This window comes from Ailuropoda melanoleuca, chromosome 2 (genome assembly GCF_002007445.2).
Source record: "Ailuropoda melanoleuca isolate Jingjing chromosome 2, ASM200744v2, whole genome shotgun sequence".
Taxonomy (NCBI): Eukaryota; Metazoa; Chordata; class Mammalia; order Carnivora; family Ursidae; genus Ailuropoda; species Ailuropoda melanoleuca.
Genome location: NC_048219.1, coordinates 146,371,445 through 146,388,389, shown reverse-complemented (window position 1 = coordinate 146,388,389; position 16,945 = coordinate 146,371,445). Strand labels below are relative to the sequence as shown.

At 37.9% G+C, this 16,945-nt stretch overlaps 1 protein-coding gene and 1 long non-coding RNA gene across 2 annotated transcripts in view; both read left to right on the top strand.

The window, feature by feature from the left end:
* TTN (titin) overlaps positions 1–16,945 on the top strand; it is a 271,544-nt gene that overhangs the window by 132,404 nt on the left and 122,195 nt on the right. Inside the window, 41 exon segments of the mRNA XM_034654809.1 lie at positions 117–185; positions 483–566; positions 717–1,010; positions 1,864–1,944; positions 2,739–2,816; positions 3,343–3,426; positions 3,579–3,644; positions 4,952–5,035; positions 5,145–5,228; positions 5,349–5,432; positions 5,761–5,838; positions 7,556–7,639; positions 8,266–8,349; positions 8,464–8,541; positions 8,694–8,777; positions 8,889–8,972; positions 9,084–9,167; positions 9,280–9,363; positions 9,476–9,559; positions 9,643–9,726; positions 9,922–10,008; positions 10,171–10,254; positions 10,365–10,448; positions 10,561–10,644; positions 10,758–10,841; positions 10,941–11,024; positions 11,331–11,414; positions 11,527–11,610; positions 11,694–11,777; positions 11,973–12,059; positions 13,984–14,067; positions 14,180–14,263; positions 14,376–14,459; positions 14,543–14,626; positions 14,758–14,841; positions 14,978–15,061; positions 15,190–15,273; positions 15,404–15,481; positions 15,892–15,972; positions 16,416–16,502; positions 16,765–16,842. Of these exon segments, the coding sequence (XP_034510700.1) occupies positions 117–185; positions 483–566; positions 717–1,010; positions 1,864–1,944; positions 2,739–2,816; positions 3,343–3,426; positions 3,579–3,644; positions 4,952–5,035; positions 5,145–5,228; positions 5,349–5,432; positions 5,761–5,838; positions 7,556–7,639; positions 8,266–8,349; positions 8,464–8,541; positions 8,694–8,777; positions 8,889–8,972; positions 9,084–9,167; positions 9,280–9,363; positions 9,476–9,559; positions 9,643–9,726; positions 9,922–10,008; positions 10,171–10,254; positions 10,365–10,448; positions 10,561–10,644; positions 10,758–10,841; positions 10,941–11,024; positions 11,331–11,414; positions 11,527–11,610; positions 11,694–11,777; positions 11,973–12,059; positions 13,984–14,067; positions 14,180–14,263; positions 14,376–14,459; positions 14,543–14,626; positions 14,758–14,841; positions 14,978–15,061; positions 15,190–15,273; positions 15,404–15,481; positions 15,892–15,972; positions 16,416–16,502; positions 16,765–16,842 (3,594 nt within the window).
* Positions 13,062–13,426, top strand: LOC117801104. Its single transcript, XR_004623509.1, has 3 exons — positions 13,062–13,075; positions 13,187–13,270; positions 13,382–13,426. It is a non-coding gene; the product is annotated as an uncharacterized LOC117801104 (long non-coding RNA).

The window sequence follows — 16,945 nt, the reverse complement described above, 5'->3', positions numbered from 1 at the left end:
CCAGTAGTAGAGTGACTTCTTATGCTTCAGCTATTATAAAGATGTTGTTTTTACCATTTTTATTTTGTTCATTATTGAGTATTGTCAGCTAACTGAAATGCCTAATATCTTTAAAGTGCCAAAGAAGGTTCCTGAGGAAAAAGTGCCTGTTCCTGTTCAGAAAAAAGAGCCACCTCCAGCCAAAGGTACATATCCTGTTGTAAACCTGAACTTCCTGTTAATAGTTTTTCATTAGGATTTTTATGGTTGGGGTACCTGGCTGGGTCAGTCAGTAGAGCATGTGATTATTGATCTCAGGGTCATGAGTTCAAGCCCCACGTTGGGTGTGCAGCCTATTTAAAAAATAAAAATTTTTAAAAATTTTTAAAATGAAAAAAAAAGATTTTTATGTTTTATGTCTCTGCGTCTTGACTGTTTTGATGTCTTTTGTCTATGAAAACTTGTTCTTGATAGTCCTAAATATTAAAACTATATCTTTAAAGTGCCTGAAAAGAAAGTCCCAGAAAAGAAAATCGCAGAAAAGAAAGTCCCTGTGCCTAAAAAAGAAGCTGTTCCCCCAGCTAAAGGTATTTTTGGAAAGATCTTTTCCGTATCTTCACATATCATTGCATGAAAGCCTTTTTTTTTTAGTTGTTTTCATTCTGTATTTTTTAATATTTATCTTCATTGCTTGTGTGTTGGAAAAAACAAATTTCTTAAAGTAGGCGCTCTTTCAGGGAGGACCGTCCTTGAAGAAAAAATATCAGTTGCCTTCCACAAAGAGGAGGTGGTAAGAGAGAGAACAGAATTAGAAATAGTGGAAACACCAGTGGAAGTGCTTGAGGAGGAAGAGTTCCATGAAGTTCAAGAATATTTTGAAGAAGAAGAATTCCACGAAGTAGAAGAATTCATCAAAGTGGAGCGACCTAGAGTTGAAGATGTACACAGAGCTGAAGAGGTCCATAGGGTAATAGAGGTTTTAGAGACAGAAGAAGTGGAAGTATATGAAAAACCCAAAGCTCCACCTAAAGGTATAGGTGAATTCTGTCACTATTACAAATTGTTCTACCTTGCTCTAACTCACTTTTTTTTTTTTAAGTGCATTTCCTGTCCAATTTGGAACACTAAAAACCCATTTACGTTCCAAGTTAAAATCATGGAATGCTTTAAGCATGAGCCTCATCTCTTTGATACAGAGATTAATACAGAGTAGAGATTAACCTTACACTGTATAATTTTAGCAGACAAGAGAATGGTATTTGGTATCTACTTATCTAAGGAGCTCACTGTATGAATTTTAGATTCTTTCTTGAATCCAGCTAAGAATGATTGTTACATGATTGTTACAAGTGCCAAAATAACTGACCAATGTCATCAGTTGAGTGAAACAGAAGCTCCTCAGTTCACTGAGAAATTTCCATGTTCAGGCAAGACAACCATTGCTTTGTTAACATGAGTCAGCTTTTCACAAACTGATCATTGCTTGTCAAAGGCTTCTGCCATCTTATGATGTTTTCATTAGAGAAATAACGTTAAGGAAGCAAATGCAGCATTGGTAACACCACCTGCTCTCTAGTATTTTATGAGGATAAACTGTGATACAAATAAATTCTCTTTGGTACCATTCCAGATCTTGCACAAATTAATAGGTGTGTAATATGAAGGACTATTTGTGTGTGTGTGTGCATGTATGCTTATTATTCATAGTAAACCTACAATATAGATGAAATTAAGCAAAATCACATCGCTCTTGGAAGTGTGATGTATATTCAAAAAATATAAGTAGATAAAGCATCTATGAGCCCTCACTGGACTAACTTTATGGGCAGTGCTCCCTAATACTTCAAGAACTCATTCTAAATCAAAACACTAATATCTTTGAAGGGCCTGAGATATCTGAGAAAATCATCCCTCCAAAAAAACCACCCACTAAAGTCGTTCCTCGAAAAGAGCCACCAGCTAAAGGTATTTCCTTGGTGTATTTCACTAGTGAAAAACTACTTACCTCATTATATGTACAGCAGCACCTTGATTGCATTACAAATTTGTGTTCTTGATGTTTTTCTTCTGTGTTTTGTGTTTTGGGAATTTCTAAAACAAACTAATATCTTTAAAAGGGTTGAGGGGCCAAAGGAAGTTCTACCAAAACAGAAAGTCACTGTTGTTATACCTAAAATATCCAAAGCAAATATCCTTATCACCCAAATAATGCACTAGGTTTCCTTCTTTGGTACTATTTGATTGTATATTCACTAACATGCTTATTGATAAATCTATTTTTTCCTGTTCTTAATTTTAATCACCTAGTAATAATAAATGCATAGTGACTATGTGTATAATGTCCCTGCTTTGTTCATTTTTGGGAACCTCTTGAATTTTACAATACAAGTAAAAAACATCTAATAATAATAGATACTTATATCTTTAAAGTCCCTGAGTCATTTAAGAACATTATCACTGAAGAGAAAGTACCGATTATTCCACCAAAACAAGCAGAAGTAGCACCACCAAAAGGTGTCTTGTTAATTTTTCTTGTCAAGTTCTTGCAATTCTAACATGGGAAATTCTTCTGGATTTCTGTTGTTGTATTTGTTACCAAAATTCATTTTAAGTACTGTAATATATTTGACAAAGTGCTAATAACTCTTTCATATTATGACCATGTCATGTTTTGTGTTTACGTTTCTCTTACGTTGTGCTTGTTACAAATCTTTATGAATGTTTAAAAGTAAAAGAAATTATTACTACTATCTTTAAAGTACCTGAAGTGCCCAAGAAAATTGTGGTAGAAGAAAAAGTACGTGTTCCTGAAGAGCCCGAATTTCCACCAGCTAAAGGTACCCGCCTTTGCTGATTCACCACTAACATAAAACCCCCTTTTATTCACTTACCATGGAGCAGAGAGAGAGAGATCCTACCCCCCTCAATGCCACGATACAGCTGGATTGTGTAAACTTCAATTTATGTTCTATAACATATTCCTTCCTTTCGTGATGACTCTCTGGAAACAAAGGCATCAGCCTGTTTTTGTTGATCCTCTTCTTAAGCCATAGTTAAATGATATTGACCCCCCTCAACTTCTTTTCAAAAATAATTTATTTTGGAAGCCATTGTCAAGGAGCTCTGGAAACAAACATTCCAAATAACAACAGACAATGATGCTATACCCCAAGGACAAAGTATTTTTAATATGACAAGTCAAGAACTCATCAACAAGGCAATCTAGAGAGATGCATTGACTGAGGGTTTAGTTGGTTTATGATTTTGGAATTCTTGGCATTCTTCTTGTTAGGTCTCCTTTTTGTCTTGATATTATATACCCAATTATGATATTTTAAAAAAATAAAATAAATATCTTTAAAGCACCTGAAGTACCCAAGAAAATTGTTCCAGAAGAAAAGGTTCGTGAAGCTGTTCCTAAAAAGCCTGAAGTTCCACCAACTAAAGGTATACACTGAAACTAATCATGACATGAAATGACTGTTTAGTTATTCATGGTTTAAAGTGAATGTGTGTGATGTTAAATCCTTGTACTTTGCTTCTTTATATTCTTAGTATACTTGTTCTTTATAACAATTAATATACTAATATCTTTAAAGTTCCTGAGGTGCCTAAGAGAAGTATTCAAGAAGAAAAATCTCTTTCTGAAGACACAACAATATACAGTGAGTGTAGAAAATTGATGGTTCTCTTTGGTTTCATTTGTGTTGTCTTCATAGCTTTTAAAAATAAGTATACTAATATCTTATCAAAGCCTAACATGCCAAAAAATATTTGGCTAAAATTAAATAATTTAAATGGTTATTTGTCTCGGACAAGGTATATATCTCCTCACCAATTTAAAAAAAAAAATAGTCCTGTACTTATAACTTTGCCCAATTTTAGAAAAGTCGTTTGCCTTTTTGAATTTGTCATTGTCTTGTCTTGTTAACCTGTTCTGTATACAAATATCTTCTGCTTTGAAGCAATTTATTTTTTCAGGCCATGAAGTAACTTTAACTTCATAATAATAATTTAATAGCATTTCATAGAATCAAAATGCCCCTTTATTATTATTATTTTTTTTTACTCTTTACAACCATCATTGGAAACGTTTTGGCAATGTTGCTCAAATGACCATAGATTTATAAGGCCATTACAACATCAAAAGAATTCTCAAGCCATTTTTTGTTTGCTTTTATGTAAAAATATGATTAAATAATTTGAGGAGTAAAATAATCTGAGTAATAAAATATTCTGAATAGAATATGATTCAGTAATCTGAATAATAAAAATGCTGGTACTCAAGATATTCTTCCATTTATTTTAATCTAAAAAATTCAGTTTAAACCCTTTTCTTTGGTCTGTAATACCAGGTTGGGATAAATATATATGATGGCTCCCTCCTTTGAATACCCTCTCTGTACTTCAGTGAGGTTGTCACCAGCCAGTCTTCCTTTCTAAAAGCTAGAGAAATCTCTATTTTCTTCAGTTGCCTTATTTTCAAAGATTTAATTATTTTTCTTTTCGGCTTCCAATCCCTAAATGGTTATTAAACTACACTGCCATAAACCAGATATGGTTTAAAATTAAGCCAACTAGGTTCCTGGAAAAGGGAAGGACTTATATGAATTTCCAGTAGGTCAAATGTAGGCGAATTCTCGATATGCAACTCAATATCAACCCTGTTCTTCATGGACAAAACTAAGAGCAAAGGGCAATTTTGCCAATAACTTTCTGCAGGCAAAATAGAAGAACTATATAGTCCCTAGCCAGTGAATTCCTCAATTTTATTATGATCATAAATGAGAGTTCTATATGTTAGAACTGGGAATGAGGCTTTCTCTTAGCAGATGTGTTCTTGTCACTAGTTTGTGTCTATGTACTACTGGTAATTCGGGTGATGAGTGTGTACTAAGTACTATGTTTTCTTACTACTGTTCATCATCACCTTGAAATGCCCTTAATTGTATAAATACTAATATCTTTAAAGTTTATGAAGTATCTGAAGAATCTACCACAGAAGAAAAAGTACTTGTGACTCATCCTCCAAAGACGAAAATCAAAATAGCAAAAGGTATATAACACCAATGATCTAGTCTGAAGCAAATTTATTTGGGGCTCATTTTAAAAGTTCAATCTTTTCCTCACTGTTCATAAATATAACTATACTCCTATCTTTTAAGTGCCTGAGCCACCCAAGAAAGTTGTTCCAGAGGACAAAATATATGTGACTGTTCCTAAAAAGAGAGAAACACCAGCAACTAAAGGTACATTTCAACAACATCAAACTTGGATGAATAACTTTGGATTCAAGACTCAAAAATTGTGTGTTATGTAATTTACTGTTTTCACAACTTCTAAGTGTAAACCTACTAATATCTTTAAAGAGCCTGATACAACCAGAGAAGTTTTTCCAGAGGTGGAGTTACCTGAGGCTGTTCCCCAAATCCCAGAGCATCCTCCAACTGAAGGTATAATTCTTAGTTATGAAAATCTAAAGAGAATCTTTCTTCTTCAGTCTGCAAAATATGTTTCATGTTTTGTGTAGGTTCTCAGAACCTCTAACACTAAAATACTAATATCTTTAGGGTGCCCAATGTACCCAAGACAAGGAACTTTCTATGACTTGCTTCCTCCCCCCCAAAAAAAATCCACTCATCCAATGTACAAGGATAAGCAATTAGAACAAAAATTAAATTTCTAATTTAAAGTTACATCTTTTTAAATACTAACTTTTTATATATGTTGTGTCTTCATGTCTTTGCCTTTTCTCAACTAAAAAATACTAATATCTTTAAGAGTTGGAAGTCTCCAAGGAAGGTCTTCCAGAGCGGCAAGTTCCTGTTGTTAAAAGAAGAAGAATACCACCACCAAAAGGTATAAGCCAGAAGAAAGCTGATTTTCATATCTCGTGATTGTAGTTGTACTTAACACATGTAAATATACTAATATCTTGAGAGCCCCAGATGCCACCAAGGAAGTCATTTCAGAGACGTGGTTCCCCCAAAGCAGAAGCTCAACTGGGTGTATACATGTTCCCCTGAGTTATTCAAGAGAAAATAGAGGAGGGGGAAAAATCTTTAACTTCTCTAAATGGAAGATGCTTGGGCTATAAAGTTTAACTATGAGGTCTCCAGGGAATATATGAAGCCATATAATGTGTAGATGGGACCCAGATGGATTCTTCAATAAGAAATAGTTATTACTGTTTTCAAAAAAAGAAAAAAAATCAGACTAGCTAGGACAAAAATCTACATGAGACCACTTATAACATTTATATCCCTGAAACTAGATAGAATTAGTTTAACACTCCCCCTTTAAAGCAGAAATCAGTGCCATCAAATGACAGAGGTGCTTGGCTGAAGACTATAAATCAGTAATTTAACTCTCCACAGGGTTGAAATTTCAGGAGATAATATAACTGCCTATTGGAATTGCTTTTCTATTAAAATAAACCTCCTACTAAACACAAGCATATGAATTTGAAATAATTATTTTCCCATAAGCCTTGAGTATAGAAGTATTCTCAGAAAACCATGACTTAAAGATGATAAAATATTAAATTCAACTTTGAGCAGCTTTTTTGTAGGATGGTGTCCACCCGAGAGCCTTTTAAAACTAAGGCAGTTAAAACTAGTTAACGTTGGTATTCTGCACTGAATACTTAGTTGTTCCTCTCATTATCTTTTATTTTTTTAGAGTCCTACGTTTTTCCATCTTGAATATTTTTAGGTAAATCAAAAGATGAGAAAGTTTTAAAACATCCAGCATAACAAGTTCTCTACAATATCCATGATATTGTATAATTTAAGGAATATCTGAACGCTTTGACATGATTTTTTCAGTCTAGAATCTTTGGGTCATTCTCCTCCCTCCTATACTTGAAAACAAATACCTTTCTAAGGTGCCCAAGGTAAGGGTACAAAATGAAGCCTATCCAGACAAGAAAGAGCTGTTTTATTCTCCTCAAATTAATAATTAAAAGTACATCATTAATTGTACTAAAGCAATCTTTTTCGCTTGAAGCTAATTTTCCATGATCTAGTTTTCTATACATCTACCATTCCAAGAAATAAAATTACTAATATTGATAGTACCTGAGGTGACCAAGAAAATAGCTCCTGGTAATCAAGTACTCATCCTATCACTAAAGGATCAGCTGCAGGGAGCAGGAAGGTGTCCTAGTCTGGGGCATTCTTGTAGGTGGAGGTAGGACTAAACTCATCATCATTCTGAAGTACAATGCATTAATACCTTTAAAGTGCTCAAATCACTTCAGGAAGCTGTCCTTGTAAGGAAAACACCCATGTCTGCTTCCCCTGAAATTGAAACATCTTCCAGTAACTGTATCATTCATTCTATCATTCCTGCCATCATTCATTTATTAAATGGCAATTATGTGTGTGGTGCTAGGGAGCTGGGGAATAATTAACAAAGACAATTAGGGCTTGATTCCTTTCTTCAAAACTTTATACCTCATCCAATTTTTAAAAGTAGCTCCCTTGTAACCAGAAAGACCACTTTTGTGTAGTTAATGTAACTAACGTCTTCGCTGATGCCTTAACCTTTAAGCTTGATACTAATCTCTTCCAAGTGCCAGAAGCTATGAAAGAAGTTGCTCCTGAAATGCAAGTATCTGAGGATTTTCCTAAAGAGCCAGAACCTCTGCCTGTAAAAGGTACGTGATACCTGCGAACAGATACTGAAGAAGAAACGATCCGTCCTCTGTTCTTACAACTACGCTTTTCTAATGTTCTTTGTAACAGCTAAATGTAAACATACTAATATCTTTCAAACACCTGGAGCTGCACAAGAAGTTCCCTCTCAAGAGAAAACTTTGTGGGTGTTCCTATTCAAACAGAAACCCCTTCTATTAAAAGTATTCACTCAATAGATGCTTCGTGAGGAGGGCCCACAGTGTCACAGGAACTCAGCCAAGTGCTGGCAAAGGGCCAGCACCTTTTCCTGAGGATCCCCTAACCCCTAAGTCTTAGTTGATGGGTGGAGCAAGGGAAAAGGAGACCTCTAGAAAACTACACTTGCCAACTTATTGTGGTTACTGTTTCCACTAATCCTTTTACATCTTAAACGTGAAATACTAATATCTTTAAAGTGCCTGAAGCTCCTCAAGAAGTTGTTCCTGCAAAGAGAGCTCCTTCCAAAAAAAGAGAACCTCCTTCAGTTGAAGGTACAAGTGACCATGCCCTCAAGCTAAAGAAGAAATAGCTCTTGTAGTCTTGAGAATATTTTGCTGTTCCTAGTGGTCTTCATAACACTAAATGTTAAAATACTAATTTCTTAAAGTGCTGGAAGCTCCCCAAGAAATTGTCCCTGAAAAGAAAACATATGTGATTCCTCACAAAGAGCCTGAAGTTCCTCGAGATGAAGGTATATGTTGCTGGAGGCTTAGAAATTGGGGGAAATGTCTTCCTGTATGATTGTGTTTCTTGTCTGTACGGATTCTTATAACTTCTCAATGTAAAAATATTAATATCTTTAAAGTGCCAGAGGCGCCCAGAGAGGTTGTCCCAGAAAAGAAAGTGCATCCTCCCCAAAAGCCTGAAGTCGTACCTCTCAAAGGTACATTCTAAACCACCCTTTATTTAACGTGGGATAGGGAGGGCAGAGCAAGACCACCTGTCTAGACTTGACAGCTCTTTTGATATATAAGTGCAGTTCTTGTCTGTGTTGATCCTTGTGACTCAAAAGTAAATTTACTAATATCTTCAAAGTACCCAAGGCTCCCAAAGAGGTTGTCCCTGAAAAGAAAGTGTTTGTGGTGCCTTCTGAAAAGCCGGAAGTCCCACGTGTAACAGGTATTTGTCACCAACCTTAGGTTTAAAAAGATATAACTCTTCTGCTCTAGAAAATATTTTGCTCTAGTGGTCTCATCATTCTTAAGTGTAATTTTACTAATATCTTTTAAGTGCCTGAAGTTCCTCAAGAAATTATCCCTGAAAAGAAAGCACCAGTGGTGCCTCCCAAAAAGCCTGAAGTTGCACCTGTTACAGGTACTTGCCACTCACCTCAGACTTAAGAAGATATAGCCCTTCTGCTCTTGAAAATATTTTGTTCCAGCAGTCTCATAACCCCTGAGTTTAATTTTACTAATATCTTTTAAGTGCCTGAGGCTCCCAAGGAAGTTGTCCCTGAGAAGAAGGTGTCTGTGGCGCCTCCTAAAAAGCCGGAAGTCCCACCTGTTAAAGGTATTTGTCGCTGACTTTAGGCTTAAAAAGACATAACTCTTCTGCTCTTGAAAATATTTTGTTCCAGTCGCCTTCGTGGTTCCTAACTGTAATTTTACTAATATCTTTTAAGTGCCTGAGGCTCCCAAGGAAGTTGTCCCTGAGAAGAAGGTGGCTGTGATGCCTCCTAAGAAGCCGGAAGTCCCACCTGTTAAAGGTATTTGTCACCAAACTTAGGCTTAAAAAGACATAACTCTTCTGCTCTTGAAAATATCTTGTTCCAGTTGTCTTCATGGTTCCTAAATATAGTTTTTCTAATATCTTTTAAGTGCCCGAGGCTCCTAAAGAAGTTGTCCCTGAAAAGAAGGTGCCTGTGATGCCTCCCAAAAAGCCCGAAGTCCCACCAGCCAAAGGTAGTCACGCCCGTGTCACTGTGTCTGATACCGTCCATTTGTCGTTACTCTGTCTAATCATGGAAATACTAATATCTTTGAAGTGCCCGAGGTGCCCAAGGCAGCTGTTCCAGAAAAGAAGGTGCCTGAAGCTGTTCCTCCCAAACCGGAGAGTCCTCCCCCTGCAGGTAATGTCAGAGCAAAACATACTAGGGAGAAAACTGTTATTTTACTTAGAAAATTATGTATCTAAATACAACACAAAGGTGATAAAATTCTGAAGAATGTCAGAATTTAACCAGAATATCTTAGTGTATATTTACATGGTATAGTCAGCAATTTTTTTCGCCTTTTCTAAATGCAAATTACCAATGTCTTTGAAGTGCCTGAGGTAACGCCAGAGGAAGTCATCCCTGAGAAGAAAGTACCCGTGGCTCCTCCTAAAAAGCCAGAGGCTCCACCTGCTAAAGGTATTTATCCCTCCATGTTCTTGTTGGTCACCTATTTCAGGAGGCTGGGAAAAGTGTGTGTAGAAGTGTCCGCCCATCTCATAAATTGTATTTGCTGGGCTAAATGTGTTGCAATATTACTCTGCTATAATCTCTAACCAAAAGATACTAATATCTTCAAAGTTCCTGAAGCTCCTGAAGAAGTTGTCCCCGAAAAGAAAGTGTCTGTGGTTGTGCCCAAAACACCAGAAGCCCCACCTGCTATAGGTATTTATGCCCTGTGTTAAGAAGAAAAAACATTGTCTTGTGCTCTTCCAAATCATTGTAATATGTGCCTTCACTATTCGTAAATTCTAAAACTACTAATATCTTTCAAGTGCCTGAAGTTGCTCAAGAAGTTGTCCCAGAAAAGATAATTCCCAAGGCACCGCCCAAAACACCAGGAGCCCCACCTGTCACAGGTACATGTTAGCCCTGACCTCATCTTGAAGAAATATCTCTTCTTTTCTCGAGAAAAATTTTAGCCCATTGCTCTTCATTAACTTAACTTTAAAACTACTAATATCTTTCAAGTGCCTGAAGTTGCTCAAGAAGTTGTCCCAGAACCAAAATTTCCCAAGGCACCACCTAAAAAACCAGAAGCCCGACCAGTTTCAGGTATTGTTCACTCATATCCTTATCTAAAGAAGAAATACCTCATCTGCTCTTGGAAATATTTTTAGTCCATTGACCTCATTAATCTAAATGTAAAACTACTAATATCTTTTAAGTGCCTGAATTTCCTCAAGAAATTGTTCCGGAAAAGAAAGCACCAATGGTGCCTCCGAAAAAGCCTGAAGTTGCACCTGTTAAAGGTACTCAGACTTAAGAAGATATAGCCCTTCTGCTCTTGACAATGTTTTGTTCCAGCAGTCTCATAACCCCTCAGTTTAATTTTACTAATATCTTTTAAGTGCCTGAGGCTCCCAAAGAAGTTGTCCCTGAAAAGAAAGTGTCTGTGGCACTTCCTAAAAAGCCAGAAGTCCCACCTGTTAAAGGTATTTGTCGCTGACTTTAGTCTTAAAAAGACATAACTCTCTTGTTCTTGACAATATTTTGTTCCAGCAGTCTCATAACCCCTAAGTGTAATTTTACTAATATCTTTTAAGTGCCTGAAGTTCCTCAAGAAATTGTCCCTGAAAAGAAAGCACCAGTGGTGCCTCCGAAAAAGCCTGGAGTTGCACCTGTTACAGGTACTTGCCACTCACCTCAGACTTAAGAAGATATAGCCCTTCTGCTCTTGAAAATATTTTGTTCCAGCAGTCTCATAACCCCTGAGTTTAATTTTACTAATATCTTTTAAGTGCCTGAGGCTCCCAAGGAAGTTGTCCCTGAGAAGAAGGTGTCTGTGGCGCCTCCTAAAAAGCCGGAAGTCCCACCTGTTAAAGGTATTTGTCACCAAACTTAGGCTTAAAAAGACATAACTCTTCTGCTCTTGAAAATATCTTGTTCCAGTTGTCTTCATGGTTCCTAAATATAGTTTTTCTAATATCTTTTAAGTGCCCGAGGCTCCTAAAGAAGTTGTCCCTGAAAAGAAGGTGCCTGTGATGCCTCCCAAAAAGCCCGAAGTCCCACCAGCCAAAGGTAGTCACGCCCGTGTCACTGTGTCTGATACCGTCCATTTGTCGTTACTCTGTCTAATCATGGAAATACTAATATCTTTGAAGTGCCCGAGGTGCCCAAGGCAGCTGTTCCAGAAAAGAAGGTGCCTGAAGCTGTTCCTCCCAAACCGGAGAGTCCTCCCCCTGCAGGTAATGTCAGAGCAAAACATACTAGGGAGAAAACTGTTATTTTACTTAGAAAATTATGTATCTAAATACAACACAAAGGTGATAAAATTCTGAAGAATGTCAGAATTTAACCAGAATATCTTAGTGTATATTTACATGGTATAGTCAGCAATTTTTTTCGCCTTTTCTAAATGCAAATTACCAATGTCTTTGAAGTGCCTGAGGTAACGCCAGAGGAAGTCATCCCTGAGAAGAAAGTACCCGTGGCTCCTCCTAAAAAGCCAGAGGCTCCACCTGCTAAAGGTATTTATCCCTCCATGTTCTTGTTGGTCACCTATTTCAGGAGGCTGGGAAAAGTGTGTGTAGAAGTGTCCGCCCATCTCATAAATTGTATTTGCTGGGCTAAATGTGTTGCAATATTACTCTGCTATAATCTCTAACCAAAAGATACTAATATCTTCAAAGTTCCTGAAGCTCCTGAAGAAGTTGTCCCCGAAAAGAAAGTGTCTGTGGTTGTGCCCAAAACACCAGAAGCCCCACCTGCTATAGGTATTTATGCCCTGTGTTAAGAAGAAAAAACATTGTCTTGTGCTCTTCCCAATCATTGTAATATGTGCCTTCACTAATCGTAAATTCTAAAACTACTAATATCTTTCAAGTGCCTGAAGTTGCTCAAGAAGTTGTCCCAGAAAAGATAATTCCCAAGGCACCGCCCAAAACACCAGGAGCCCCACCTGTCACAGGTACATGTTAGCCCTGACCTCATCTTGAAGAAATATCTCTTCTTTTCTCGAGAAAAATTTTAGCCCATTGCTCTTCATTAACTTAACTTTAAAACTACTAATATCTTTCAAGTGCCTGAAGTTGCTCAAGAAGTTGTCCCAGAACCAAAATTTCCCAAGGCACCACCTAAAAAACCAGAAGCCCGACCAGTTTCAGGTATTGTTCACTCATATCCTTATCTAAAGAAGAAATACCTCATCTGCTCTTGGAAATATTTTTAGTCCATTGACCTCATTAATCTAAATGTAAAACTACTAATATCTTTTAAGTGCCTGAATTTCCTCAAGAAATTGTTCCGGAAAAGAAAGCACCAATGGTGCCTCCGAAAAAGCCTGAAGTTGCACCTGTTAAAGGTACTCAGACTTAAGAAGATATAGCCCTTCTGCTCTTGACAATGTTTTGTTCCAGCAGTCTCATAACCCCTAAGTGTAATTTTACTAATATCTTTTAAGTGCCTGAGGCTCCCAAAGAAGTTGTCCCTGAAAAGAAGGTGTCTGTGGCGCTTCCTAAAAAGCCGGAAGTCCCACCTGTTAAAGGTATTTGTCGCTGACTTTAGTCTTAAAAAGACATAACTCTCTTGTTCTTGACAATGTTTTGTTCCAGCAGTCTCATAACCCCTAAGTGTAATTTTACTAATATCTTTTAAGTGCCTGAGGCTCCCAAAGAAGTTGTCCCTGAAAAGAAGGTGTCTGTGGCACTTCCTAAAAAGCCAGAAGTCCCACCTGTTAAAGGTATTTGTCACTGAATTTAGACTTAAAAAGACATAAACCTTCTGCTCTTGAAAATATTTTGTTCCAGGAGTCTCATAACCCCTGAGTGTAATTTTACTAATATCTTTTAAGTGCCTGAAGTTCCTCAAGAAATTGTCCCTGAAAAGAAAGCACCAGTGGTGCCTCCGAAAAAGCCTGGNCCCAAAAAGCCTGAAGTTGCACCTGTTACAGGTACTTGCCACTCACCTCAGACTTAAGAAGATATAGCCCTTCTGCTCTTGAAAATATTTTGTTCCAGCAGTCTCATAACCCCTGAGTTTAATTTTACTAATATCTTTTAAGTGCCTGAAGTTCCTCAAGAAGTTGTCCCAGAAAAGAAGGTGTCTGTGGCACTTCCTAAAAAGCCGGAAGTCCCACCTGTTAAAGGTATTTGTCGCCGACTTTAGGCTTAAAAAGACATAACTCTTCTGCTCTTGAAAATATTTTGTTCCAGTCATCTACATAACTCCTAAATGTAATTTTACTAATATCTTTTAAGTGCCTGAGGCTCCTAAGGAAGTTGTCCCTGAGAAGAAGGTGTCTGTGGCGCCTCCTAAAAAGCCGGAAGTCCCACCTGTTAAAGGTATTTGTCACTGACTTTAGGCTTAAAAAGACATAACTCCTCTGCTCTTGAAAATATCTTGTTCCAGTCGTCTTCGTGGTTCCTAAATGTAATTTTACTAATATCTTTTAAGTGCCTGAGGCTCCCAAGGAAGTTGTCCCTGAGAAGAAGGTGCCTGTGATGCCTCCTAAAAAGCCGGAAGTCCCACCTGCTAAAGGTATTTGTCGCTGACTTTAGGCTTAAAAAGACATAACTCCTCTGCTCTTGAAAATATCTTGTTCCAGTCGTCTTCGTGGTTCCTAACTGTAATTTTACTAATATCTTTTAAGTGCCTGAGGCTCCCAAGGAAGTTGTCCCTGAGAAGAAGGTGGCTGTGATGCCTCCTAAGAAGCCGGAAGTCCCACCTGTTAAAGGTATTTGTCACCAAACTTAGGCTTAAAAAGACATAACTCTTCTGCTCTTGAAAATATCTTGTTCCAGTTGTCTTCATGGTTCCTAAATATAGTTTTTCTAATATCTTTTAAGTGCCCGAGGCTCCTAAAGAAGTTGTCCCTGAAAAGAAGGTGCCTGTGATGCCTCCCAAAAAGCCCGAAGTCCCACCAGCCAAAGGTAGTCACGCCCGTGTCACTGTGTCTGATACCGTCCATTTGTCGTTACTCTGTCTAATCATGGAAATACTAATATCTTTGAAGTGCCCGAGGTGCCCAAGGCAGCTGTTCCAGAAAAGAAGGTGCCTGAAGCTGTTCCTCCCAAACCGGAGAGTCCTCCCCCTGCAGGTAATAATGACATTATCAAAACTATTATTTTTAAAAAGAAACTCTCTTCTGAGTGTTGTAAAAACCTGTTTGCAAACTATTTCTCATGCTTGAGTCAACTCGAGCATTAAAATGAGCTTGTGTCTTTCAAGTGCTTGAGGAGCCCGAGGAAGCTGCCTGGGAAGAGCCCACAGTGGAAGTTGTGGAAGAGCCAGAGCCCATCGCTCCTCCAGAAGGTACCTGGCCAGCTGCTACATTGCCTTAGCCAATTTTCCACCCCTCCTGCCCTGAAACTTCTGGACATTTTGAGTTTTTGTCTTATTTCTCATTCATCTTCACGGATCCTAAAAAATTATATTCTAATATCTTTAGTGACCGTGCCACCCAAGAAACCTGTCCCAGAAAAGAAACCACCTGCTGTCATTGCCAAAAAACCTGAACCACCACCAGTGAAAGGTACTTCTCACTGCCGCCAACCTCCTACAGAAAAATGTCTGTTTTTAAAGTGTTGGGTTCCACTGCTATACCTAATGATTTTCATGTCATTGAAACTATGAGCTAAAAACGACTAATATCTTTTAAAGTGCCCGAGGTACCCAAGGAAGTTGTTCCTGAAAAGAAGGTGCCTCCAGTGGTTCCCAAAAAACCGGAAGTCCCACCTGCTAAAGGTACATATAGCCATCTGCCGTGTGATGGAGGGTAAAAGCTCCCACTCTCAGAAAGTATTTTGTGCTATGTAAATGTGATGAATGTTTGCTAGTGACTCTTCATGATATTAAAACACTAATACCTTTAAAGTGCCTGAAGTTCCGAAAGAAGTTGCTCCTGAAAAGAAAGTAACTGTTCCCAAGAAGCCAGAAGTCCCACCACCTAAAGGTACATGTCACTAATGAGATTTTGCAGGAAAGCACTCGCTCTGGTTTCAAAAGTTACTTATTATAGGAAACCCTGTTGTTTGTCAAACTTCTTGTAGTCACAATTACAAACCTGCCATTCTGTATTTTTAGGGTTTAAATGTTTTTCAATAACATCATTGGTTTAAAAACAAACAAAAAAACTGATGCATCTATTACGTGCATTCAAGAGTTGGCTAATATGGATTTGTCCATGTGCCTGGGCCGCATTTCCCTCCCTGCTCTGCAGAGCTCAGAACAGATTACTGGCCTTGTGAATTTTGCTCTTGGGTTTGTCTCTGGGTTATTTGACCTAGATGTGAACTAGAGGTGGTATAAATTCTGTGTACTTCTCAACTACCCAGAAGTTAAAACTAACTAATATCTTTAAAGTGCCAGAGGTGCCAAAGAAACCTGCCGTAGAAGAGGAACCCGCGGTTCCTGCCCCCAAGGAAGTAGAGCCCCCTGCGGAAGGTACGCCAAGACCCTTAACGAGCTTGCCCCGCGCCACAGCTGCTGGTTTAAGCCTCGTTCCTCCTCTTTCCTTCATTCAGTATCTCTTGGTCATTTTCTGTCCTTTGTCTTAATCATTCTTAATTAGCTCGGACTTGGGTTATCAATCAGCGACATCTCCATAGGGCATCATGGGCTGTATTAAGCTTTCTCTAATGTTCACAGTAAGTGGGGCAGAACTAGTGACACTAAATGTCGTTCAACACCAAAAGGGCTTTCCAAGCCCTCAAATCAATAAAAACAGAAGTCAGTGCAAATAAGATAGCATTCATCTTCACAAAACTAAGAGAAGGTATTAATTAAAACAAGGGAAGAAATCAAGGTTACCAGTTTTAGGTGCAGCGTTTTGCACATTTCAGAATATTGTTCCGTACACGGAATTAAAATTAATTATATCTTTAAAGTATATGAAGAGCCTGAGGAAATTGCTGCTGAAGAGGAAGAGCCAGTTCCTGTTGCTGAAGAGGAGCCAGAAGCCCCACCACCAGCAGGTACAAGACAGCATCCTGTACCGTACAGGAAAATGCATCACTGGATTTTTGTGTGTATTATATACCTTCTTTAAGGTAAAATGTCGGTCTCCTTCCTTGAAATTTGACTTCATTGGCAAGAACAGGAGTCATTTGCGCACACAAAGCTATAGAATGTTACAGTGCGCATACCAAAGGGATGGGTGTGATCTTTAGTCATTCATTAAGTGTTAAGCTTTTCAGTGTAATCCTTTGACTCTCAAAGAAATTCCTATCTTTCAAGTACCTGAAGAACCCAAGAAGATTGTTCCAGAGAAGAAAGTTCCTGTTATCAAAAAACCAGAAGCTCCACCTCCCAAAGGTACTTACAGTAAAATAAATCAATATTTGCTTCATTTTTGTGTGCTGTCTAAAATTCGACAGTCTCTATTATGTATTGTGTTGGATAATGTGCGTTACTGTTA